A 19,405-nucleotide genomic window follows, 5' to 3' on the forward strand; every position below is an offset into this window, starting at 1 on the left:
ATCATTCCAGATGGTGGAGGCCATGGGTTTGGAAGATTGTTGAAGGAGTCTTGGGGAATTACTGCAATCCATCTTGTCGACAGCATATACTGTAGCCACTGTGGACTGGTGGACAGTGGTGAATGCTAAACTGGATGGCATTGAGCTGTTTGAGTGTTGGAGCTACACTCATCCAGTCAAATAGAAAACATTTTACCACAATCCTTATGTGTGTATTGTAGATGATGGCCAGACTATGGGGAGCTGGAAAGCACATTGCTCACAAAAGAATTCCCAACTGCTTAATTGATGACCATTCTTGAGTAATTAGGGGTTGCCAATAAATGCTAACCTTGCCAGTGATGCCCAGATGCTGTGAAAGAATGAAAAGGGGTGTGGTCTCAATTTGAATTCCAGATAATTAATTTGATAGCAAGGGTGTCATTTGAAATGATTTGATGAATTTTGATGCTCAAAATACTACTTGTTTTTGGTGATGTCTTGCAGTGAATGTAATAGCAACCGAGACTCTGTTCTATCCTATACAAGTGATCGCAGCAGGAGCTCCTACCTGGGCAGTGATGAAATGGGATCAGGTGAGACTCTACACCAAATGAAATGTTATTAAAGCATGCAACCCTGTCTAAAACCGCACTAACATTTCTCTTCTCAAAATGTTACTCATTAATTTTTTGTTGCTTTTATCTCACATTTGGTATTTTAAAGATGAAATCTAACATGTCTCAACATTTTACATTTGTCATAATTTGGCACATTCACGTTCACGTCCAGAACCTCAACCTGAGCTACAAATCTTCTCAAAACTCGCTAGTAATTAATTAAAGTCTATTGTCATCTGGTGATGATGCAAATGTTTCTGTTTGAAATGAAACCCTTAACTTGTGACAATAGAAATGCAGAACTGTACTGATTGGATTAATTTGATGATTGTTAGGTATTTGATGCTTATAGGACATTTAATGATTATTTGGGTAAAAATAATGTGCGAGGGTATGGGTAGGAAACAGGATATTAGATCTAGGTGATGATGCTCATTTATCAAGTTGATGCAGGCACGACGAGCTGAATGACCTCCTCCTGTGTCTTAGCACTGTTGTGATTCTGTGCAGCATTTTCGAAATGTAATTACCCACGAATTTTCATATGAGCGTATAATTTCTTCTTCACTATTAAAACATGGAAGTTTATTTCTTCCCTGTATAATCCTAATTGGAGACTCGCAGATAATTATGGATACTATATGGAACCAAATATTGACATTAATCTCCTCAAAAATGTGAAATGATGCTCCTCACTGCTAGCAACTTTTTGAAACTTCTGTGATTTGGATATGCTTTCTACAATATCTCTCTGCATAACACCAATACATGATTTGAAGATTGATAAGGTGAAATGTTGAATCTTCTTTTGTCAACCTTTATTTTATTTTTTAAACATTGAAATATGCTTTCTTAATTTTAAAACAGGAGATGAACTGCCTTGTGACATGAGAATTCCTCTTGACAAACAGGACAAATTACATGGGTGCCTCGAGCACCTTTTTAATCAGGTATGTATGCTTTATAATCACTTTTTTTGTCCACAGATGTATTTATTTATAATATTGTTAGAAAGATATTGCAAAACAATTTTGACTTGAAAACTGCTGAAGGTGATGTCTCAGTACCATTGTGTAATAGTCTTAACGTTTGCAAAGTATATTCCAAGTCAGGCATACATCCTGAAGGCAACATGTTTCACATTGTAAATGCAGAAGAGTTTTATAGAAATAAATGTTTCTCTTCACACCATGTCCCACTTTGAGGTGCCTCAATATAATTTCAGTAATGCTGAGGTTCATAATGTATTTATCTTGTCAGGCATACAGTTGTGTGTTTCCAACAGATTCCAGTCCCTCAGTGCACAATGGCTGAAAGGCCTTCAACAAGCTCCCTTTCCCCATTGTATCTTTGTGGTAGTTGCCCCATGCTTTAGTCAATCCCTCAGCATCTGATCCTAAACTTTGGAGTCTTTCAGTCTGCACTTCTCCATCAACATATGCCCACCCAAAACTTGCCAGTGTTCTAGTGACAAAGAGTGTCTTTCACTGAATTGATGATCCTCCACCCATTTTTCTCTGTGTATGTCCCTGAGAAGAGCTAATTGAAGACGATATTCTGAAGGCCTTCCATATTGAACGCTGGGCACCACATCGCAGGTTACTAACCACACGCACACCCCACATTCACTGACATTGTCATCCAGCATGTACCACCCTCAAGGAACCCTCCTGGCACATCTCCAATACACTACTTCAGGCTGCACTGGCATCAATCAATCAATGTAATGCTGCGAGGATATACAATCAGCTCATGAACTGGACCAGCCTGCTTCTCCTGGCTCTTTGTCTGCTTTCGCAACGCTCACTCACTCTGAGCCTATGTGAGCTCACAGTGTCCTTGCCTAGCCTTTTTGAACTTTGCCCCCTCAGCCAGAGCTATCAGGTTGATATAAATTCTGCCTTGTCTTGCCATTTAGTGGTAAGTTGTTCTGGGAATGGTGCGTAGTAAGATGCGGATAGAATCAGATGAAAAGGATGCTGGATGTAGGTAATTAGTGAGGTAAATTTGGGAAGATACAGTGAGAAATCTCAGGAGACCTTGCAGTGTGAATCCTTCCAAAAACCTTGATTTAATTCACACTGAGTCAAAAAAACAAGAATCTGCCCATTTTTTCCACACACTTAGACACATAAATAAGGATTAAAATGTTGTCACTGCACACACGTTCAGTATTGAAAATAACTAGGCAATTTGTTGCATCAACAGTTGGCATTTCTAGTGAGTTAATTACTGCTTAATACAGGTAAGTAGACAAGCATTACAGTGGGAATGGCAAAGATGCGTATATATTGTAAATGCTTAACACCAGTTGAACTAATTGTTGAAGTGATCAGTGACTAATGCAAACAGTGAAGCATTACAGAATTCCTTAAGTTTAGAGCGGTAAATGGTCTGGTAGGTATATTTAGGTAGACCATTTCTGGTAATGCAACTTTTTTTGACATTTAGAGGGATATAAATTCAAATTGATGCAAACTCATTTGAAGGCTATACAGTTACATCTTTTCTTTAGCTTTCAGTCACTTTCGGCTTTCACCTTTTGAGCAATACCCTTTTTCAACAGGAAAGAGCGATTTATTCATATTGAAATTACTGTTGTTGAGTGAAAGGAGGAAGGATTAAATGTACTCATTTGTCTGTTGCAACTAAGAAGAATTTCAGACAAAAATACATTTCTGTATCTCTTTAAAAAAAACTCCTTTTAAATTCTATCAGCTGTTCATTTGTACACTTTAGCATCCTAGTATCCTTTTCCAATAGCTTTACCTCTCTTCTACCATGAGCAACACAATGAGTGATCGGTTTTAGTATTTGCTGTGTAAAGCTTGTGAAATAAAGCATAGAAACCAAGTATTGGAGATTGAGAAGAGTTTGAGATGCTCATTGAATTTTTACAGGTGGACTCCATTGATGCACTCCTCAAGGGGTCAGTTATGGCCAAGGCCTTTGAAGAGACAGATGGTATTAGTACAGAATACAACATACAAGGTAAAAAAAGATTCAAGTACTAATTCTGTCTACATTTCTAAACAGTGTTACATTAACGACCATTCTCCCTCTATCACTGCAATTGGCTATCATTCACTTGTATTTCAGCGTACAGTGCTTAGTGAGTTACAAACCATTAGCAGGAATCTCCTGGGAAGCACTTCAGCTACGCGTCTACTTGTGTTTCTTGATTAATGCTGTTGTGAAAATATGGAAAAGGCCCTATTTGGGTTCAAAAATTCTGCTCAACAACAAGTGAGCATGCTAAAATATGGGAAGAAATCTTAAATCTGGAATTTTACAGACCCAAAGCAGTCGATCCTGTTCAGGTTTTGAATAATACCTTAACAGAATTGTCTTCCCTGACGGCATCAAATTATCTAGCTGTGTTCAGTACTGATTTTTCTTGACAGGACAAAACAGTTGGTGTTTAGTACTAAGTAAAGCTGGTTCTTGCCATCTGTGCTTTTAAATGAAATTGATGACTGGAGAAATTAATATTCATTCACTGGCATTGGTTAAACACAGAGCTGCATTTAAGTGGTAGTTTTACATTTGGTTTTTACTTTTTGGTATTCTGTGGTGTTAAGATTTTAATTCTAAAACTATTCAGTGTTTTCTTTCTAACTGAGAACTACTTATGCAAATACAATTTCAAACTCATGGCAAGCATCTTGCTAAAAGAATGACCTTTGATTTTATTTACTTGGTTTAGCATCTACCATGGCTTCTCCTTCCCTAATGTATCTTTTGACTAATATTGGTCCGTAGCTACTTTGGAATTAAACTGCTGTTGCATATTACTGTATCCTTTTCATAGAACTGTCTTAGATGGGAAATAATGGCATAAAAGCTGTGTCTTCAATTGCACGGGATTTGGCAATGCACAGTTAAATTATATGCCCTTCATCATGTACAGTTTTTATTGAAATGGCTACAGATTTCAGTAATAAGATTTTGATCACCTAATTCCTGGAATCATTCTTTAGAATTTCGACAGAAAGTTGACCAAAATATAAGATGTCGAAGTATAATTCAAACAAATGTGCAGGAGGACCCCTGGAATTTGCCTTGTTCGATCAATGCCTTAGTGGACAACGTACAGGAATACGTAGAAGGTTAGTTGCATGTATGCTCTGAATTACTGAGACTATTTCTTCCATGGATCACCTTTCAGCATGTTGTACAGCTGTTGAAAATAAATGGGTAACAGTTATGTGTAAACAAATTCTTTACACCATTTCTTAATATAGCTAGACCATAATATCAGAATATATGTTGATTCTGTGTTCTGTACAGAAAGATGTGGTTGGCTTCAGTTAGAGCTAAGTTGGAATAGACTGTAATGGAAATGCATACCTACTCAAATCATTACTGCCTGGTACTCTGTGATTCTTTATGCTTTAAATGGTTCCGCAGATGGAATACAATCTGCAGGCTGCCTTTGGATTTAATTATGATTCTAGATCTGGTTCATTGAGTTTTTACCAACTTGGAGCTTTTCTGGAAGGGAACATATTCGAAGACTGACTAAAATTGAAATTATTTCAGCAGCAGAGAGAGATATGTATACATTGTCAATTTTTCACCTCTCTAAATACTTGAGATCCAGTGTAGACTTGATATAGTAAGAACTCTATCTTAGAATTTATGGATTTATTATTTAAAGAAATGATAATTATTTCTATTACATCAGTAGGATTTATATGTTTTCAGATTTTGACTGAAAATTTACAGTTACAACAGCAGTAACCATTGCTAGCCAGTGGCACTTTTACTTCATAGATCTATTTCTTTCTCTTGTAGTCAACCCCAAGTAAACAAATATATTTTGAATATCATTCACAGACAGACGTCTATGGTCGTTATTCATTTAAACATTAAAAAGATGCATTTCAAATTTTTTCTTAAATGTAATTCATATTTAAGAATGTGTTTTGAGATTTTTAAAATAATCATTTGAACCAGTACTTCACACTCTATCACTAAACATGCTGGTGGTATCTAAAGTAAAAGTATGTTCTGCAGGTTTGCAGTGTATCATTAGATATTTACAGTCTCTAACTGGAGACAGGTTTTACACACTGTGTAGGAATTGTATGGATTTTAATTACTCAGATCTCCATTAGGTGGTAAGCTCTGTTTATAATGAATATGCTCATGGGCTTCTTATAGAGCTAAAAATGCTGTATTATAATTTTATGGAATTTTATAAATGAATTTTAAAAGTAATAGTTAGAAAGGTAATGATAAATATTTCGGAGCACAAGCTATATTTTAAGACTTTTAATTTCCCATGTTTGTGAGACATTGCATTGGATGATACGTTTATTTATTTCTTAAGCTAGTTATCTTGAAAATTTTGTTCCTGCACAGGTTGAAGAGAAGATGCCCTTAATATAGCTGTAATAGTTCAGTGTGCTTGTAAATTGTGCTCCATAATGTTAAGTAATTGACTTACCTTTCAAAGCAATATTCTCAGCTGCATTGCTGATTAACAGCAACATCAACATTCATAAAAGAATAAATTGAAATAAAAGAGCACCAGTGAGCTACAATGGAACCAAATAGATTGTCGACATCTCTACTAGCTCATACAATCAAATGAGATGAAGTGACACCCCTAATTCCAGCAGTTTCGATATTTTTCCAGACATTTGCAGAGACTTTTCAAATGTTATTCTGCCTGAATCAAAGGCTCAAATTCTTAAGGCCATAAGAATCACAAACTCATTGACACATCTCTTATATGTAGTATGTCTGTTTGTGTCACTGTCTTTTCTCATGATATGATTTTGACATGAGTTTGACCTGAGTTTTTAATGTACTAAGAGAGAAATAGTTCTCCACTTCCAGATTGTAAATCATCACTTGGCTCCTGAAGAGCCAATTTCCATTTCTTGTTAGTCCCATTTCTTTTATGCCCTCTACCCCTGAAGTAAATCCTGTATTTATTTTCCAGAGCTTAACTAAACACTTTCCCTCTATTCTACCAATTTCACCTCCCCAAATCCTTTCACCTGTGTTTTGTTCCCTTCTCCCTTTCTTCTGTGTAACTTTTCTTCTTCCTCCTCCTCCTCCTCTCAATTGTCTTCACTAACTTTATTCCCCTCCTCTGCTCTTCCCTGTCGTTTGCTGTTTCAATCCCTGATCTCCATCTTGGTCCAGTTACCTCCAGAGCCCTGTTTGCTAGCTTGACCTGAACACTGCACTTGGTCTTGAGGAATCAATCCAGATTGAGCAATCTTTTAATGTTTTATGCTATTCCAATCCTTAGAATAAAGATTAATTTAAAACCTATTTTCTTCATAATGTGTAAATACTGACATTTTAGTAATCTGTTTAATTGCTTCCACAGATGGAAAAAATCAATTGCTTTTAGCTCTACTCCATTGCACAGGTAAGACATATTTTAGTCATTGCAATTAAGCCAGAAGGGACAGAGAGGAGAAGTATGTATTACATTATATCTCTATATACTGTATTCCGATGAAATAATTATTACAGCTGTGAGATATATATAAATTTGAGAACAAAGTGGTGGCTCAGTGGTTAGCACTGTTTCCTCACAGCGCCATGAACCCATATTCGATTCCAGCCATGGTCAACTGTTTGTGTGGAGTGTGCATGTCCTCCCTGTATATGCATGGGTTTCCTTCAGGTGCTCCAGTTTCCTCCCACAGTCCAAAGATGTGCAAGTTAGATGGATTGGCCATGCCAAAATTACCCTTAGAGTTCAGGGATATGTAGGTTAGATGCATTAGCTGTGGGAACTGCAGTTTAGGGAGATGGGTCTAGGTGGGAAACTGTTAGGAGGGTCAGTGTAGACTTGTTGGGTTGAATGGCCTGTTACCACACTGTGAGATTCTAAGAAAGAGTCATAGTTATTGGTAAAATATCTATGATAAAAGCCTTGCTACTTAAATGCCAAAGTTAAGACAGAAGACCTATATAAAAGAATAGTGAGTTAATTTGGTTGTGGTCCATATACTATAATTTAGTAACTTGCTATGTATTTTCAGTTACTATCTCTTGATAGCAAATGAAAACCTTTAACTTATTTATACAGCACTATTTCTTGAACAAACGTTCTGAAGAGAATTACTTCCCACTTAAAAAGTGACTTGCTGTAATTCTTTGGTAATGTTACATTTTATTGTCCACTTGGGCCAGCAAGTCAATATGTCGTGTGAAAACGTCATGAGAATAAAATTTTTTGCAGGAAACTTTAATGGATTTGGGACCTCAGAATATTAAATGAATTGCCATTTGCATGTTTTCTTTTTAACTCACATTTAGATGACAAACTAAAATATTGTTATGAACTTTACAAAACACATTTCATCTTAAAATTAGTGCATTTCTAACTTCAGTCAAGGTAAGTTGGGCTTCTGAAGTGATCAGTTGAGTTTCACGCTGTTCTGTTGTGTAGATGCTGATAAAATTCAGTCTAATCATTTACGTCATGAGATGATTGATCAGTATATAAGATGGAATTATTACTGTTGCGAGCCATGATTTCATCAAACATCTAACAGGGAAATGTTGGTGATGGTTGACTGTCAGCATTTTCCATTTTAATCTCTTTGAACCTCAGCTCAATTCAGTATTTTAGCACAATATGAGTCTGACTTAAAAATCCTGAAGTTGTGCTTTGTAAATTCACTTTTCTGCCTCAGAGTGCCCACTGGAACATCTCAACCATCCCACGCTCATCTCAACCCCCCCAATTAAAGCAGAAATCTATAACATCAATTGATTTAACAAGTCTTTTCTGCTCACACTCAGTTAGTCACTCCTGTTTCACTTCACTGGATAAGGCTCAACAGTGATGGGAATTCTATGATCTAATGTTAAATAATTGTCAATTATTTTTAAATATGTTAACTATCTTCTTATGATTCATGACTATCTTTTCAAAATAATTCAGTGTATTTTTAAGCACAGTGGCTCAGTGATTATCACTGCTGCCTCACAGAGCCCAGGACCCGGGTTCAGTTCCTGCCTTGGGCAACTGTCTGTGTGGAGTTTGCACATTCTCCCCATGTCTGCATGGGTTTCCTCCGGGTGCTCTGGTTTTCTTCCACAGTCCAAAGATGTGAAGGTGTGGTGGATTGGCCATGCTAAATTACCCATAGTGTCTAGAGTGGGGAATACAGGAATAGGATAAGAGCTGGGTCTGGGTGGGAAGCTGTTTGGAGGATTGGTGTGGACTTGATGGGCTGAATGGCCTGCTTTCACACTATAAGGATTCTATGATTCTATATCGCCGACCATAATCCTATTGTATGTTCCAGTCTTTATTCTGATTTTGATAAGATCTTTAATTATTCAAAATTTTCATTTAATTTCTTGGATTGGCTGTCTAAAATTGTTTTAATATGACTAGGTGTTTTGAATTCTTGAAGCTATCACTGCACCTTCATATTAAGAATCTTCATTAAACCATCAAATAACCAATTTCACAGCAAGAGAGTTCAAACTTTTGGCAAACAGGATGTAACATCACTCAGTGCCAACTTTTTTTGAAGTCAACAAGCACCCTTACTTTACCACTGACCACCAAATCTGGCCCACTTTTTAAATTTCATTTATTTCTCACAGTGAAGTTGCTTGAGAGGAACGGTAATCCTTGAATCATTTGGCCTTTCATGACTAGATTTATTTTTCTGTCACAGATGCTTTACTTTAATTTATTTGTATAATCCAGAATCTGCTTTGGTTTTTCTTATTTGTTTGAGCAAGGCAAAGGTTGATTTGTAAAGAATTGAGCTAATGGACCTCAGAATCTTTGAGGTCAGGTTATACTTCTCTAGTTAAGCAGAAGGTAAAGAATTTTACCTCTACTTTTCAAACATTTCTGTGGTTTAAATGGTTTAATATATAAACATTCCAAGCTGTGTTATGAATGGATTTCCCTCAGCTGTTCATACATTTGATTCGGGTTTGATGCTTTTTCTTGTGATATCTGCAGCATTAGTGGCAACTTCTGGAGCCTTTTGGATTTGATTATATAATTTACTTTGGATTCCTGGTGGCATTGGAACCTCTGTCATGGCTTGTTACTTTCGTGTGTTGTCGCATTTGAAAGGACTTTGATTTATGCGCTGCTGCAGAGGTGCTTTTGACAAGAAGTTTGTATAATGTCAGATATGTTTGCTTTCTCTTAACTCTCTTTCAGTATTTCTCCCTCTGACTCTCTCTTTTCACAAGCATCATTGCAAGGCTTCAGATGGGGGTATAATTGTGCCCTGAGCCATAATAGGTGTTTGCACTCCAAAGAAAAAAAGTTCGAAAAACATTAGTTGTTCACAACTGCACTTGGTTTGGTTCCTTTCTCTGACTTGTGGGTAATTTTCTCCTCCTCCCTGCAGACCTGGAGTTACAATTACGCCGTGATGTCCTCTTTTGTCAAAGCCTTGTAGCAGCTATCTATAGCTTTTCAGAGCAGTTGTTGGCTGCTCTGAACCACCGGTATAATAATAATGGAGAATATGAAGAGGAGAGCAAGGAAGCCAGCAAGAAGTGGCTTGAACAGATAGCTGTTACTGGGGTCCTTCTCAATTTTCAGTCTCTGCTTTCTCCAAGTGTGGTAAGTGAGCGTGCATAAATTTGCAAATTTTAATTTGGCATCTACTAAACCATATATGCAAAAATTCTCAATTAGGTTTAGGGGATTGCCTAACTTTTCAGAAGTGCAAGAATCTAGACAAATTTGAAATTACAAGTAAATTATTAAAACTTGGTGGAATTTGTTGCTTGTGATTGGGGAATGCAGCTGAGTTGGCTTGTTTCAAATAGAAAATAATCATTCCACTTTGTGTTATTTGACATCCAGAGGCTCAACGCCTGTGTTCACCACTTACATGGAAAAAATGTGTTGAAATTTTTTGCATTATTTTGCTGTGTCTATAAAATCGGATTAAACCGATATTTTGTGCAAAGAAACTTTTTTTGGCCACTATCCTGGAGCATTCAAGCAGTAACTGACTTAGTCTAGAAAGTCAATTTAGGTTTTACTCTTTTTGTGTGAGAGCCAAAAACCTACTCTCTAACAATGCCTGCACTGCACCTCTTTGCAACTCTGCTTCTGACTTTGTGGGATCTTGAACTCTTTGCTAATTGTGTTCATTTGAAAAGAGATGCAAAGATTCATTGTTTCAACGATTTGCCTTGATAGAGGCAGAAATGAATTGCTTTCAAATCTAATGACAAAGTACTATTGAGTGACAAGTGAGATGGAATCCCAGAAGTCATACAATACATAGAGCACAAGATTCATTTCCTTCACCCATCATTTTTTGCACAAACTGAAAATCCTTTTTTGCAATAGATGTATGTTTTATTTTGTCAGAATTATGTTAAGTAAGATAATATGAGAGGAATTTACTTTAAGCAATTGCCTGATGGATGCAAGGCCAGCTGCATTATCTTCTACTGTTTCTGGGGGCTGGATATTTCATGCTGTTTATTTCTGTGCATTGGAATTCATAATTATCATTTTACTCCTGCGCAGAAAGACGAGCGCATCATGCTGGAGGACACCAAGGTCGCCTTGTCTGATCTGGATAATGTAACATTCTATTTTAGACAGCTGGAACGTGAATACCCAGTAGCAAGTAAGGATTTCAAATACTCTATTGGTTTGAATATTAACCAGTACTTATGGTCGATACTGAAATTGTGTTCATTGAAAGGGAAACACTAGAGTAATCACTATGAATCAAAATAAATTTGTGATCTGACTGGAAAGAGGTTTTGTTTCAGGAGTGTTGTACTCCTTAAAGAAAAGCTATCTGCCTTTTTTTTGTCAACTGTATACCTTGTGAAAGAATCAAGAGTTAAGGAGTTACTGTCGAGCATCAGATATGGTATCTTATTTTTCGTGACTGCAACATGCATTCCAATACAACAGAGCCTTTTGGGAAGAACACCTCACGCTGGGAATTAATTGTGATGAAAGTTATGGTAGACCTTTTCTCAGTCCCTGTGTAATTAAGTGAGGTTGCTAAATTGGCAATTGTATTCTGAGCCCACGGGCTAACTGATTGAAGATATATCAGTGGCACAGTTGTGATCATTATTCTGAGGTTGGAGCTGAGACACATTGTTGGTGCAGGGGGCGACAACTGTGCACTGCATTTAAACCGCAATGTATCTCACTTGGGAAAACACCATCCTGATATGAGAAACTTCCAGATAGAAACTGCTGTGTGGAGGCTTGGGTTGGGAGATGACTTCAGAAAAAAGAACACACTGAACCTGAGTTAGGGAAAGGGATATGTTGTAGATGCCTTTTCAAATATAGCAGATCGGAGGCTGTGATGGAGCCAGCTGGTTATGAAGAGTTGGTGCGATTATATGAGCAGGCTGAGATGGTTCTCTCATGAGAAAGGGAAAATGATTGAAACAGTTTTAACAATGCAAAGAAGTGATAAAATTTTACACAAAATAACTTATGACCAGGGAATCCAGAGTAGATACACAAAATTAAGCATCATGTTGTAAGGCAGAAGCCTCTACAAATACTTGTCAAAATAGTTGTGTGTGCACTCAAAGTAAGGTCAGAAATCACACAACATCAGGTTTAGGTCCAACAGGTTTATTTGAAAACCTCTGATGACCTGACCCTTTCATCTTTTACTTATAAATGCTGTGCCTGATTCCACCTCTCTCAATAGCCCCGAAGAATGAGGTGAGGTTCAAAAGGCTGTGTTTTCAAATGAACCTGTTGGACTATAACCTGGTGTCATGTGATTTCTGACCTTGTCCACTCCAGTCCAACACTGGCACCTCCGCATCACTCAAAGGTAAAGAAGATATAGAAGGGGTATTTGGAATTGCACAATATTGAACCTGATCTCCAATATATTTCCACAAAGCCAATGCCAGAGACAAAAATTGTCTAGTAAAAAGAGGGTTTGCAAATCATTGGGAATCTATTTCTTGCAAAGGGCTGTTGCCTGAATCGCGCACAAATGTTTTTTCAGAAAACTGTTAATTATATACCTCACAAAAGAGACAGGTGTGCTTTAAGGATGAAACATAAACTCAAACAATATATGCAGCTATAGCTCATTTCTTCCTTTCAGTGATGAGGGAAAAATTTTCATTGTTTAGTTACCCATGGACTTTTCGTATCTTGTCAGTGAAGGTTTATACCAAGTCAAACATTTGTTTTAATGTGGTGCCCTCTACTGCACTTGAGTAAAGCAGCAGAGAGGCTCTTCAAACAATCAAATTGTAAAATATTCTCACTGGACACAAACTGCAGACCACGATTTATTTAAAACATTTTACAAGAAGGAAAATAGAGATTGGTACATTAAAATGAAATTGGGGAAGAGAGTTGAAAGAAAGACAGAAAAATTAGCATTTTATTTTTTTGAGGGATTGAGTCTTAGCATTTTTTATGGGCCATGTGTATGGATCTGCGATTATCCACTTATTACAGCATTTTTAAAAATGCATTTAATCCAAAATGTTTGCATAAATGATTCAAGCTGCTTAATTTGTACCAGAGAAGTTGTGTTTTCATATACTGTGTTATTCTACTTTCGTCACAAGGGCTTTAATGACTGAAGTTTCGGCAATTTAAATAAGCAAATTTAAATTTACCCTGCTGCATGGCTTCTGGCAGTGACATGTTTCAACAACAAGCTTAACCTGACTTTTGCAAGTCCCATCATACAGCCTGGGGTTGTGTTGCTTGTCATGTAGTTCCAAAACCTATTTGTGCTGTAAAATAGATACTTCTGAAATATAACCTCATTGCTTCCAGAAATGGAAAAAATGATGGTGATACTGGATATATTGATCTAGATGTACAACATCTAATTTTAGCAATTAAATGGACGGTCTCTTTCCAAAAGGATTTAAGCTGCAATCCTGTGACATTTAAGTATGTAACATCCTCCTGGCCATTCCGTTCTGGGATTAAAAACACTATTTTGGGGATCACCTTCCCTCAAAGTTTTAAAGACTTGCTAATATATTACATCAGGAATTCACCCTTCTCTCCTTCCACGGATTGACCCCTGCATACCCTCATTTAAATAAATTGCCTTTCAACTCCAAAGACTCAGTTCATTTCTCTCAGTGTCTGGTGAGACAAATGATCCTCCATCAATGTGGTTCTTTTCATTATGCTAGCACATTATTATCTTTGCAATTGTATCTGTTCTGCTGCTTTCTATTAAAATTTTATTATGAATAGGATCAATTTAAAAATTCTCTGTTCAACAGCCTTTTTAATGAAAAATAGTTGTGTCTTGTTAGTGTAAACTATTGTAAATAGCTGAATACTTTAACTTCAGTCACCTCAGGCTTTTGCAGTTGAGTGTTTAATGTACTTTAAGGTTTTCTCATGTTGATGTACATAATTAACATACTACAATTGAGAGAATTCCAGGACAATAAGATTATGTGTTGATTTAATAGTGTACTTCAAGGAATCATTTAAGGTATCTTTTAGTCTGTAATTTAGCATAAGGTGGTTTAACCAGGAGGTAAGGTAAATACAATTAAGGTGAGGTTTGCCAAATGGCCTGTTTCTAAGCGGTTAAATCCCATAGCTCTAAAATTTCATCCATGCTGACCCTAGATCTACACTGGATACTCAGCCATTTCTGGGTTTTGAGGGTAAAATACAAGCTGCACTGAAAGAGGAGCAAATTGCTATTGATGTTGTGAACTCTGCAGTTTAGAGTATCATCTAAAGGTTTATAATAATGAGAGTTATGATTTTCACGTGGCTACATAATTTTTTTCTGACCGGTTGTTTGACTTGGCGTTTCTCTTCCTTATAAACATTGTCTCCTAACATTAGAAACAGTGCCTGAGATTATTTTGCTTGCTTCCTTGAATCCACCAGTATGTTTTCCCCACAATATTCAGAGGAATAAATGAGCCACAGTTTTTGTGATGGGCTCAGGTTTAACAGTCACTTAGCCCTGCTTCACTGGTTAACACAGAAAAATCTAAAAAAAAATGCAATCTTACGTTGCTGTCAAAACACTTCCTAAATGCTGAATTTGATTTTATTTTTGTAGACATTCCTATCACTTACCATATAGATGGAAGCCGGCAAGCATTGAAAGTTATCTTTTATCTTGAAAATCATAACTTTATGGAGTTGCCTTCTAAGTTTCAGAATGGGGGAAGTTTAAAACTGCACACAGTGCTTTTCACTCAAGGTAAAATTACTTTAAATTAAACATTGTGATTCTTCTGTTTCTACCAGTTGAATATTTCAAAAACATTTGTAATGGACACATTTTACTTGTTGCTCAACCCGTACCTGTACATATGAAATGCTTAATGTCATTGGAAATTTGCTATTCATTTGTGTTTTCTCTGATCATCAATTGTACTCGTAACCTGTTGCAACATCTGCACTGTGCTTATTCATGAACCAGCAACTTAAAATGCAATGAATACAACCAGTTGCCCTCTTCCAGATTGTGTAAAACGTTGCTTCCTGTTAAAAAAAATCATAATTGTTAACAGTTTGGATTTATTGAGACATTCAAGGAATTGAAGAAAAAATGCTCGTTTTTTTGTGGTGACTATATTTCAGGCAACCACAGTGAGGTTCTATGTAAAGGTAATAGAACTACATTTTTCTTCTCTAGCTCTTGAGAACCGATGTTCTTCAGAAAATGCATCTGCAGAAGAATTTCAACAACAGATCAATTCGGCTTCTCTTGAAAAAGTTAAATGTTATTATCGAAAACTCAGGTAAACCAGTTATTTGCAGAATGAAAAGAACTTGGAATTTTTTGGTTGATCATCCCTTGAAGCTATCGATTAAAATGCAGATTCAGCCAAGTCTAGCCAAGATCTCATGGTAAATTCAGAAAAGGGCCTCTATTATTTATCCAACTTATAATTTGAACTAAATTTTATTTCTTTAAAAATCTTTCCAAAGGGCTTTCTATCTAGAACGGTCTAATTTACCTTCTGATTCGTCTACGACTGCTGTAAAGATAAACCAGGTAAGTGTCTTCTAACGTCTAAAGAAACCTGTGTCATGTTCTTAACTGAACACTTCTCATGATTTTGAATAATCTGTATATGATGGTAAAACAAATTATTTAGCACTGTCAAGCAATTAAAAGTCATTCTCACCAATGTAAACAGAGACCAGGATTTACAGCTGTAAATCTTGCTGTGTTTGATCAGCTATGCCAGATTTTGCAATTATGTATGTCTTGAGTTCTGTTCTCAACTTTGCATGGTCACCTAGCAGCTGTGTTTGACTTATGTTTTACATTTTAAGTGGTACCATGAAAAGTTCATGTTGCTTAAAATATCTTGTCAATAAGTACATGCTTGAGGCCAAGACATTGAATGCTTTCAAGAAAAAGTTAGCGATAATTCTTGGTACTAAAGGGATCAAAGATTACGGAGGAAAAGGGGAAATGGGGTACTGAGTTGAGTGACCAGCCATGCTCTTATTGAATAGCAGAGTAGCCTCAAAGGAATGAATAACTTACTCATGCTCCTACTTTCTATGTTTCTGTGAGGATGAACAGAATTAAAGAATTTGCCGATAGTGTACAAGGAGAATGTGTGGAACATTAACATCAGCACACGCAGAATGGACTGAATGCCATTCTTAAGTTCAGTGTAGTTGTTCATTTGTTTTTGTTAAAGCAAAATGAATATGTATGCTGAGTGGTATCTAAGTCTGTATCAGTTGCAATATTGCAATAGGCAAAATACCAGCCAAGAAAAAAAATTGAGAAGTGGATTTAGCTACTTCATAAAGTACAATGACATTGCTTGTATCCTAAAGCTTGACATAAACCAAATACGTGCCTAACATGTTTCTTTTCAAATGTCGCAGCTATTACGTCCTCTCAATGCATTGGAGGAACTTCGGCGATTGATGGAGTTGTACATAGGCCCAAAGCATTCAACATCCACTGTGAACTCAAGCAGCAATGCTTCTGGGGTTGCAGCCTTGCCAATATCTTCTGAGCTTTGCAACAGGCTTGGAGCTTGTCAGATTGTTATGTGTAGCACTGGTATACAAAGGTAAATTAATGCTGTCATTTATCTGTCCTTTCTGTTCAAACAGTACAATGGCTTTGCTGATGACACTTGAAACACTACAGAAATTTTAATGTGCAAGTATCAGGATATGATGATGTAGCTGGATAATGTTGAATGTTTATAGTATGTTCGTCCTTTTAGAAAACAAAATGTTGGCATTAAAGTTTTGCATAAATCTGTGATTCACTCACTCTGCTATCATGGTAATCCTAATTTCATAATCGGTTTTATAATATTAGCCAGTGATTTTTCAGCACAGTTTAAGTTCAGAAGGCAGTAAACTGAAATACACTTGCAGCTTTTAACGTACTGCTGGTATTTTGCTGCCTATGCTGTGAAATCTAAACAGGAATACAAGTGGTCTCACTTGTAATTGATCTGCAGGCTCTTTAAATTACAACAGAGGTTTATTGCAGAATCCAAGCACTGTAAAGATGAGTCCCTTGTTTTGCAGCACTTTAAGTGCTGCAAATCTTGACAATCTTAAATGGCCATTGAAGAGGTGAATATGAAGTGATGGGAAGAAAATGAAGTGGTGCCCTTTATCATTGACAAGCTAGTGCAAATCAAGCAGCGGCTGTTGGTTCCATTGGAGACTGTGAATGCAGTATTGGATTTGGATGTAAGTTTGTGGTAGTAAGGGGATTGTTGTAAAACTTTAATGAGTGCTGTACTTTCTAAAGTGCCAGTTTGGCTGTTAGCCTGAGGCCTTATATATCTTTCTAAAGTGGTGTTAAAAGAGCAACAACGTAGTTCTGTGTCTTGATCAACACACATCCCTCAACAACAACTTTTATTTTTGAAAAGGACTATCTGGTCAGTTATTCCAATGCTGTCTGTGAAAAATTGTGAGCTACTCCATTTGCCTACTTGGGATAAATGTTTAAGACATTCTGTTTACATGGAAGTTGCTATATAACTGTAACTTTGTTGTTTAGAATATATTTATTACAGGTGAAATCTTCCATTACCTGTTTTGATTCATCAAAGGGCAATTCATTGTCTTTCTATTATCTAGAAATGTACAGAAGTACCCTGAAGCCAGCAGATAACTTCTATCATTGGTATAGCATGGAATATCATTTAAAACCAAAACTCTTACATTTAAATTATCTATTGGCCTTATTAATTGAATATTCTGTGAACATGAGCCACTCAGTCAAGTTTTACTTGCAATAAAACCTGTTTAATTCTGTGTTCTAACATCTTGTTGTATTTTCTTTCATCATTACTGGGGTACTGTCTCAAAATTTAGTTGATTTTTAAAGATTAATTTTCTCTATGCATAATGAATTTTGTTGATGTTCAGTTTTGTGTAAGAGACCATGGATCTTGCGTGAACATTAAACTGTTTTTACATGCTGAAGCAAACATCACTTGTGTACTATTCCATTGTGTGTTTGTCAAAATTTCTCATTTTTAAAGTGACAATTCCCAAGTGCTTTAATCTCACACTGGCCCAGCCACATAAATAAATTTGATTTATATCGTGCACCAGAGCAACCCAACATTCAGCAATTGTTACTTAAACTGTCTTCAGCCTTTTTGTACTATCAATAATCGCCAACTCCTAAGCTGGCTATCATAGTACAGAACATGAGTGTTGTGAAAAAAAGTACAATTTGTCAAAGCTTTTTGTCTTGCGCTGATCAGGACATTTTGCAAGAATACCAATTCATAGGAAAACCAACATTTATACTGGATGAGAGGACAGTGCATATACCGGAAATTGCGCATGCTAACTTAAAAGGCCCTGTTATTTTCTACAAACAGAAAGAACATGTACACCAATGCGTCAGTTTAAACTCAACAAAACAGGTGGTAGCCATTCACTGGTTGACTTCTCAGGGTAGTGCCTTCATCAGTCAGTCACCCTGTCTGACTTAAAATTTAAAGCAGAGATATTAATTGTCAGTCATGTATTCTGTATGGCAATGTCTGTAGCAATCAACACTGTCCTCTTGCACAGTATAACCATCTTTTTTCACCTTTATTCGGCATTTCTGCGAAATGACATGCTCAGTGCAAAGTGAAAAGGTTTGACAAAAACGTCCTTTTTCAGAAATACTGACTTGCCTAAATAGGCCAAGAAATTTTCGCACATTGAATAAAGGATAGTAAATGACTTTATTCCATGTTAGCCCACGAAGTAAAATCAAAGTTGCCAGACGTAAAATTAATGAATCACATTTTTCAACATGTAAGGGGAACAGGAAATAATTTTAGTTTTCATATCCTTGGAATCGATGTTATAATCTTGGTAAATTTATTTTGAATGTTAATGCATTTGGAGAAACATGGCTGTTATAAAAGATTTCATCTTCTATTGGGATTTGTAGTATCAATCAGCTCATTTGTTTCCTCCTCATCTGAGCAGATCATACTGAAGATCTTGTGTAACAAAAACAAAGTTGCTGGAAATGCTCAGCAGATCTGACAGCATCTGTGAAGGAAAAAACAGAATTAACGTTTCGGGTCCAGTGCCCTTCCACAGTTCTTTGGTTTTTATTCAAAGATGTCGTGTCTTTGTCATGGTAAATCCATAGGGTATGTTAATTGACCCATCATTTTCATTTTATTCAGGAGTACTTTAAGTGTGACCCTGGAACAAGCAGTTATTTTGGCTCGTAGCCACGGACTGTTACCTAGATGTATCATGCAAGCCACGGACATTATGAGAAAACAGGTAAGATCCTCAAAGACAAATTAAATGGATCTCAAAGCGTGTGTTGAATCATTTAAAACTGTTGTGATAA

At 36.5% G+C, this 19,405-nt stretch overlaps 1 protein-coding gene across 3 annotated transcripts in view; it reads left to right on the forward strand.

The window, feature by feature from the left end:
- The window catches only part of prex1 (phosphatidylinositol-3,4,5-trisphosphate-dependent Rac exchange factor 1), a 288,042-nt gene that overhangs the window by 259,172 nt on the left and 9,465 nt on the right, over positions 1-19,405 (forward strand). For all 3 annotated transcript variants that reach the window (XM_059652808.1, XM_048549909.2, XM_048549911.2), the window contains 12 exons: positions 487-575; positions 1,467-1,549; positions 3,500-3,590; positions 4,580-4,708; positions 6,949-6,990; positions 9,965-10,182; positions 11,107-11,209; positions 14,642-14,785; positions 15,224-15,329; positions 15,520-15,586; positions 16,441-16,631; positions 19,233-19,335. In XM_059652808.1, the coding sequence (XP_059508791.1) occupies positions 487-575; positions 1,467-1,549; positions 3,500-3,590; positions 4,580-4,708; positions 6,949-6,990; positions 9,965-10,182; positions 11,107-11,209; positions 14,642-14,785; positions 15,224-15,329; positions 15,520-15,586; positions 16,441-16,631; positions 19,233-19,335 (1,366 nt within the window). The remainder of the gene's footprint in view (positions 1-486; positions 576-1,466; positions 1,550-3,499; positions 3,591-4,579; positions 4,709-6,948; positions 6,991-9,964; positions 10,183-11,106; positions 11,210-14,641; positions 14,786-15,223; positions 15,330-15,519; positions 15,587-16,440; positions 16,632-19,232; positions 19,336-19,405) is intronic.

Source organism: Stegostoma tigrinum, chromosome 19 (genome assembly GCF_030684315.1).
Source record: "Stegostoma tigrinum isolate sSteTig4 chromosome 19, sSteTig4.hap1, whole genome shotgun sequence".
NCBI lineage: Eukaryota > Metazoa > Chordata > Chondrichthyes > Orectolobiformes > Stegostomatidae > Stegostoma > Stegostoma tigrinum.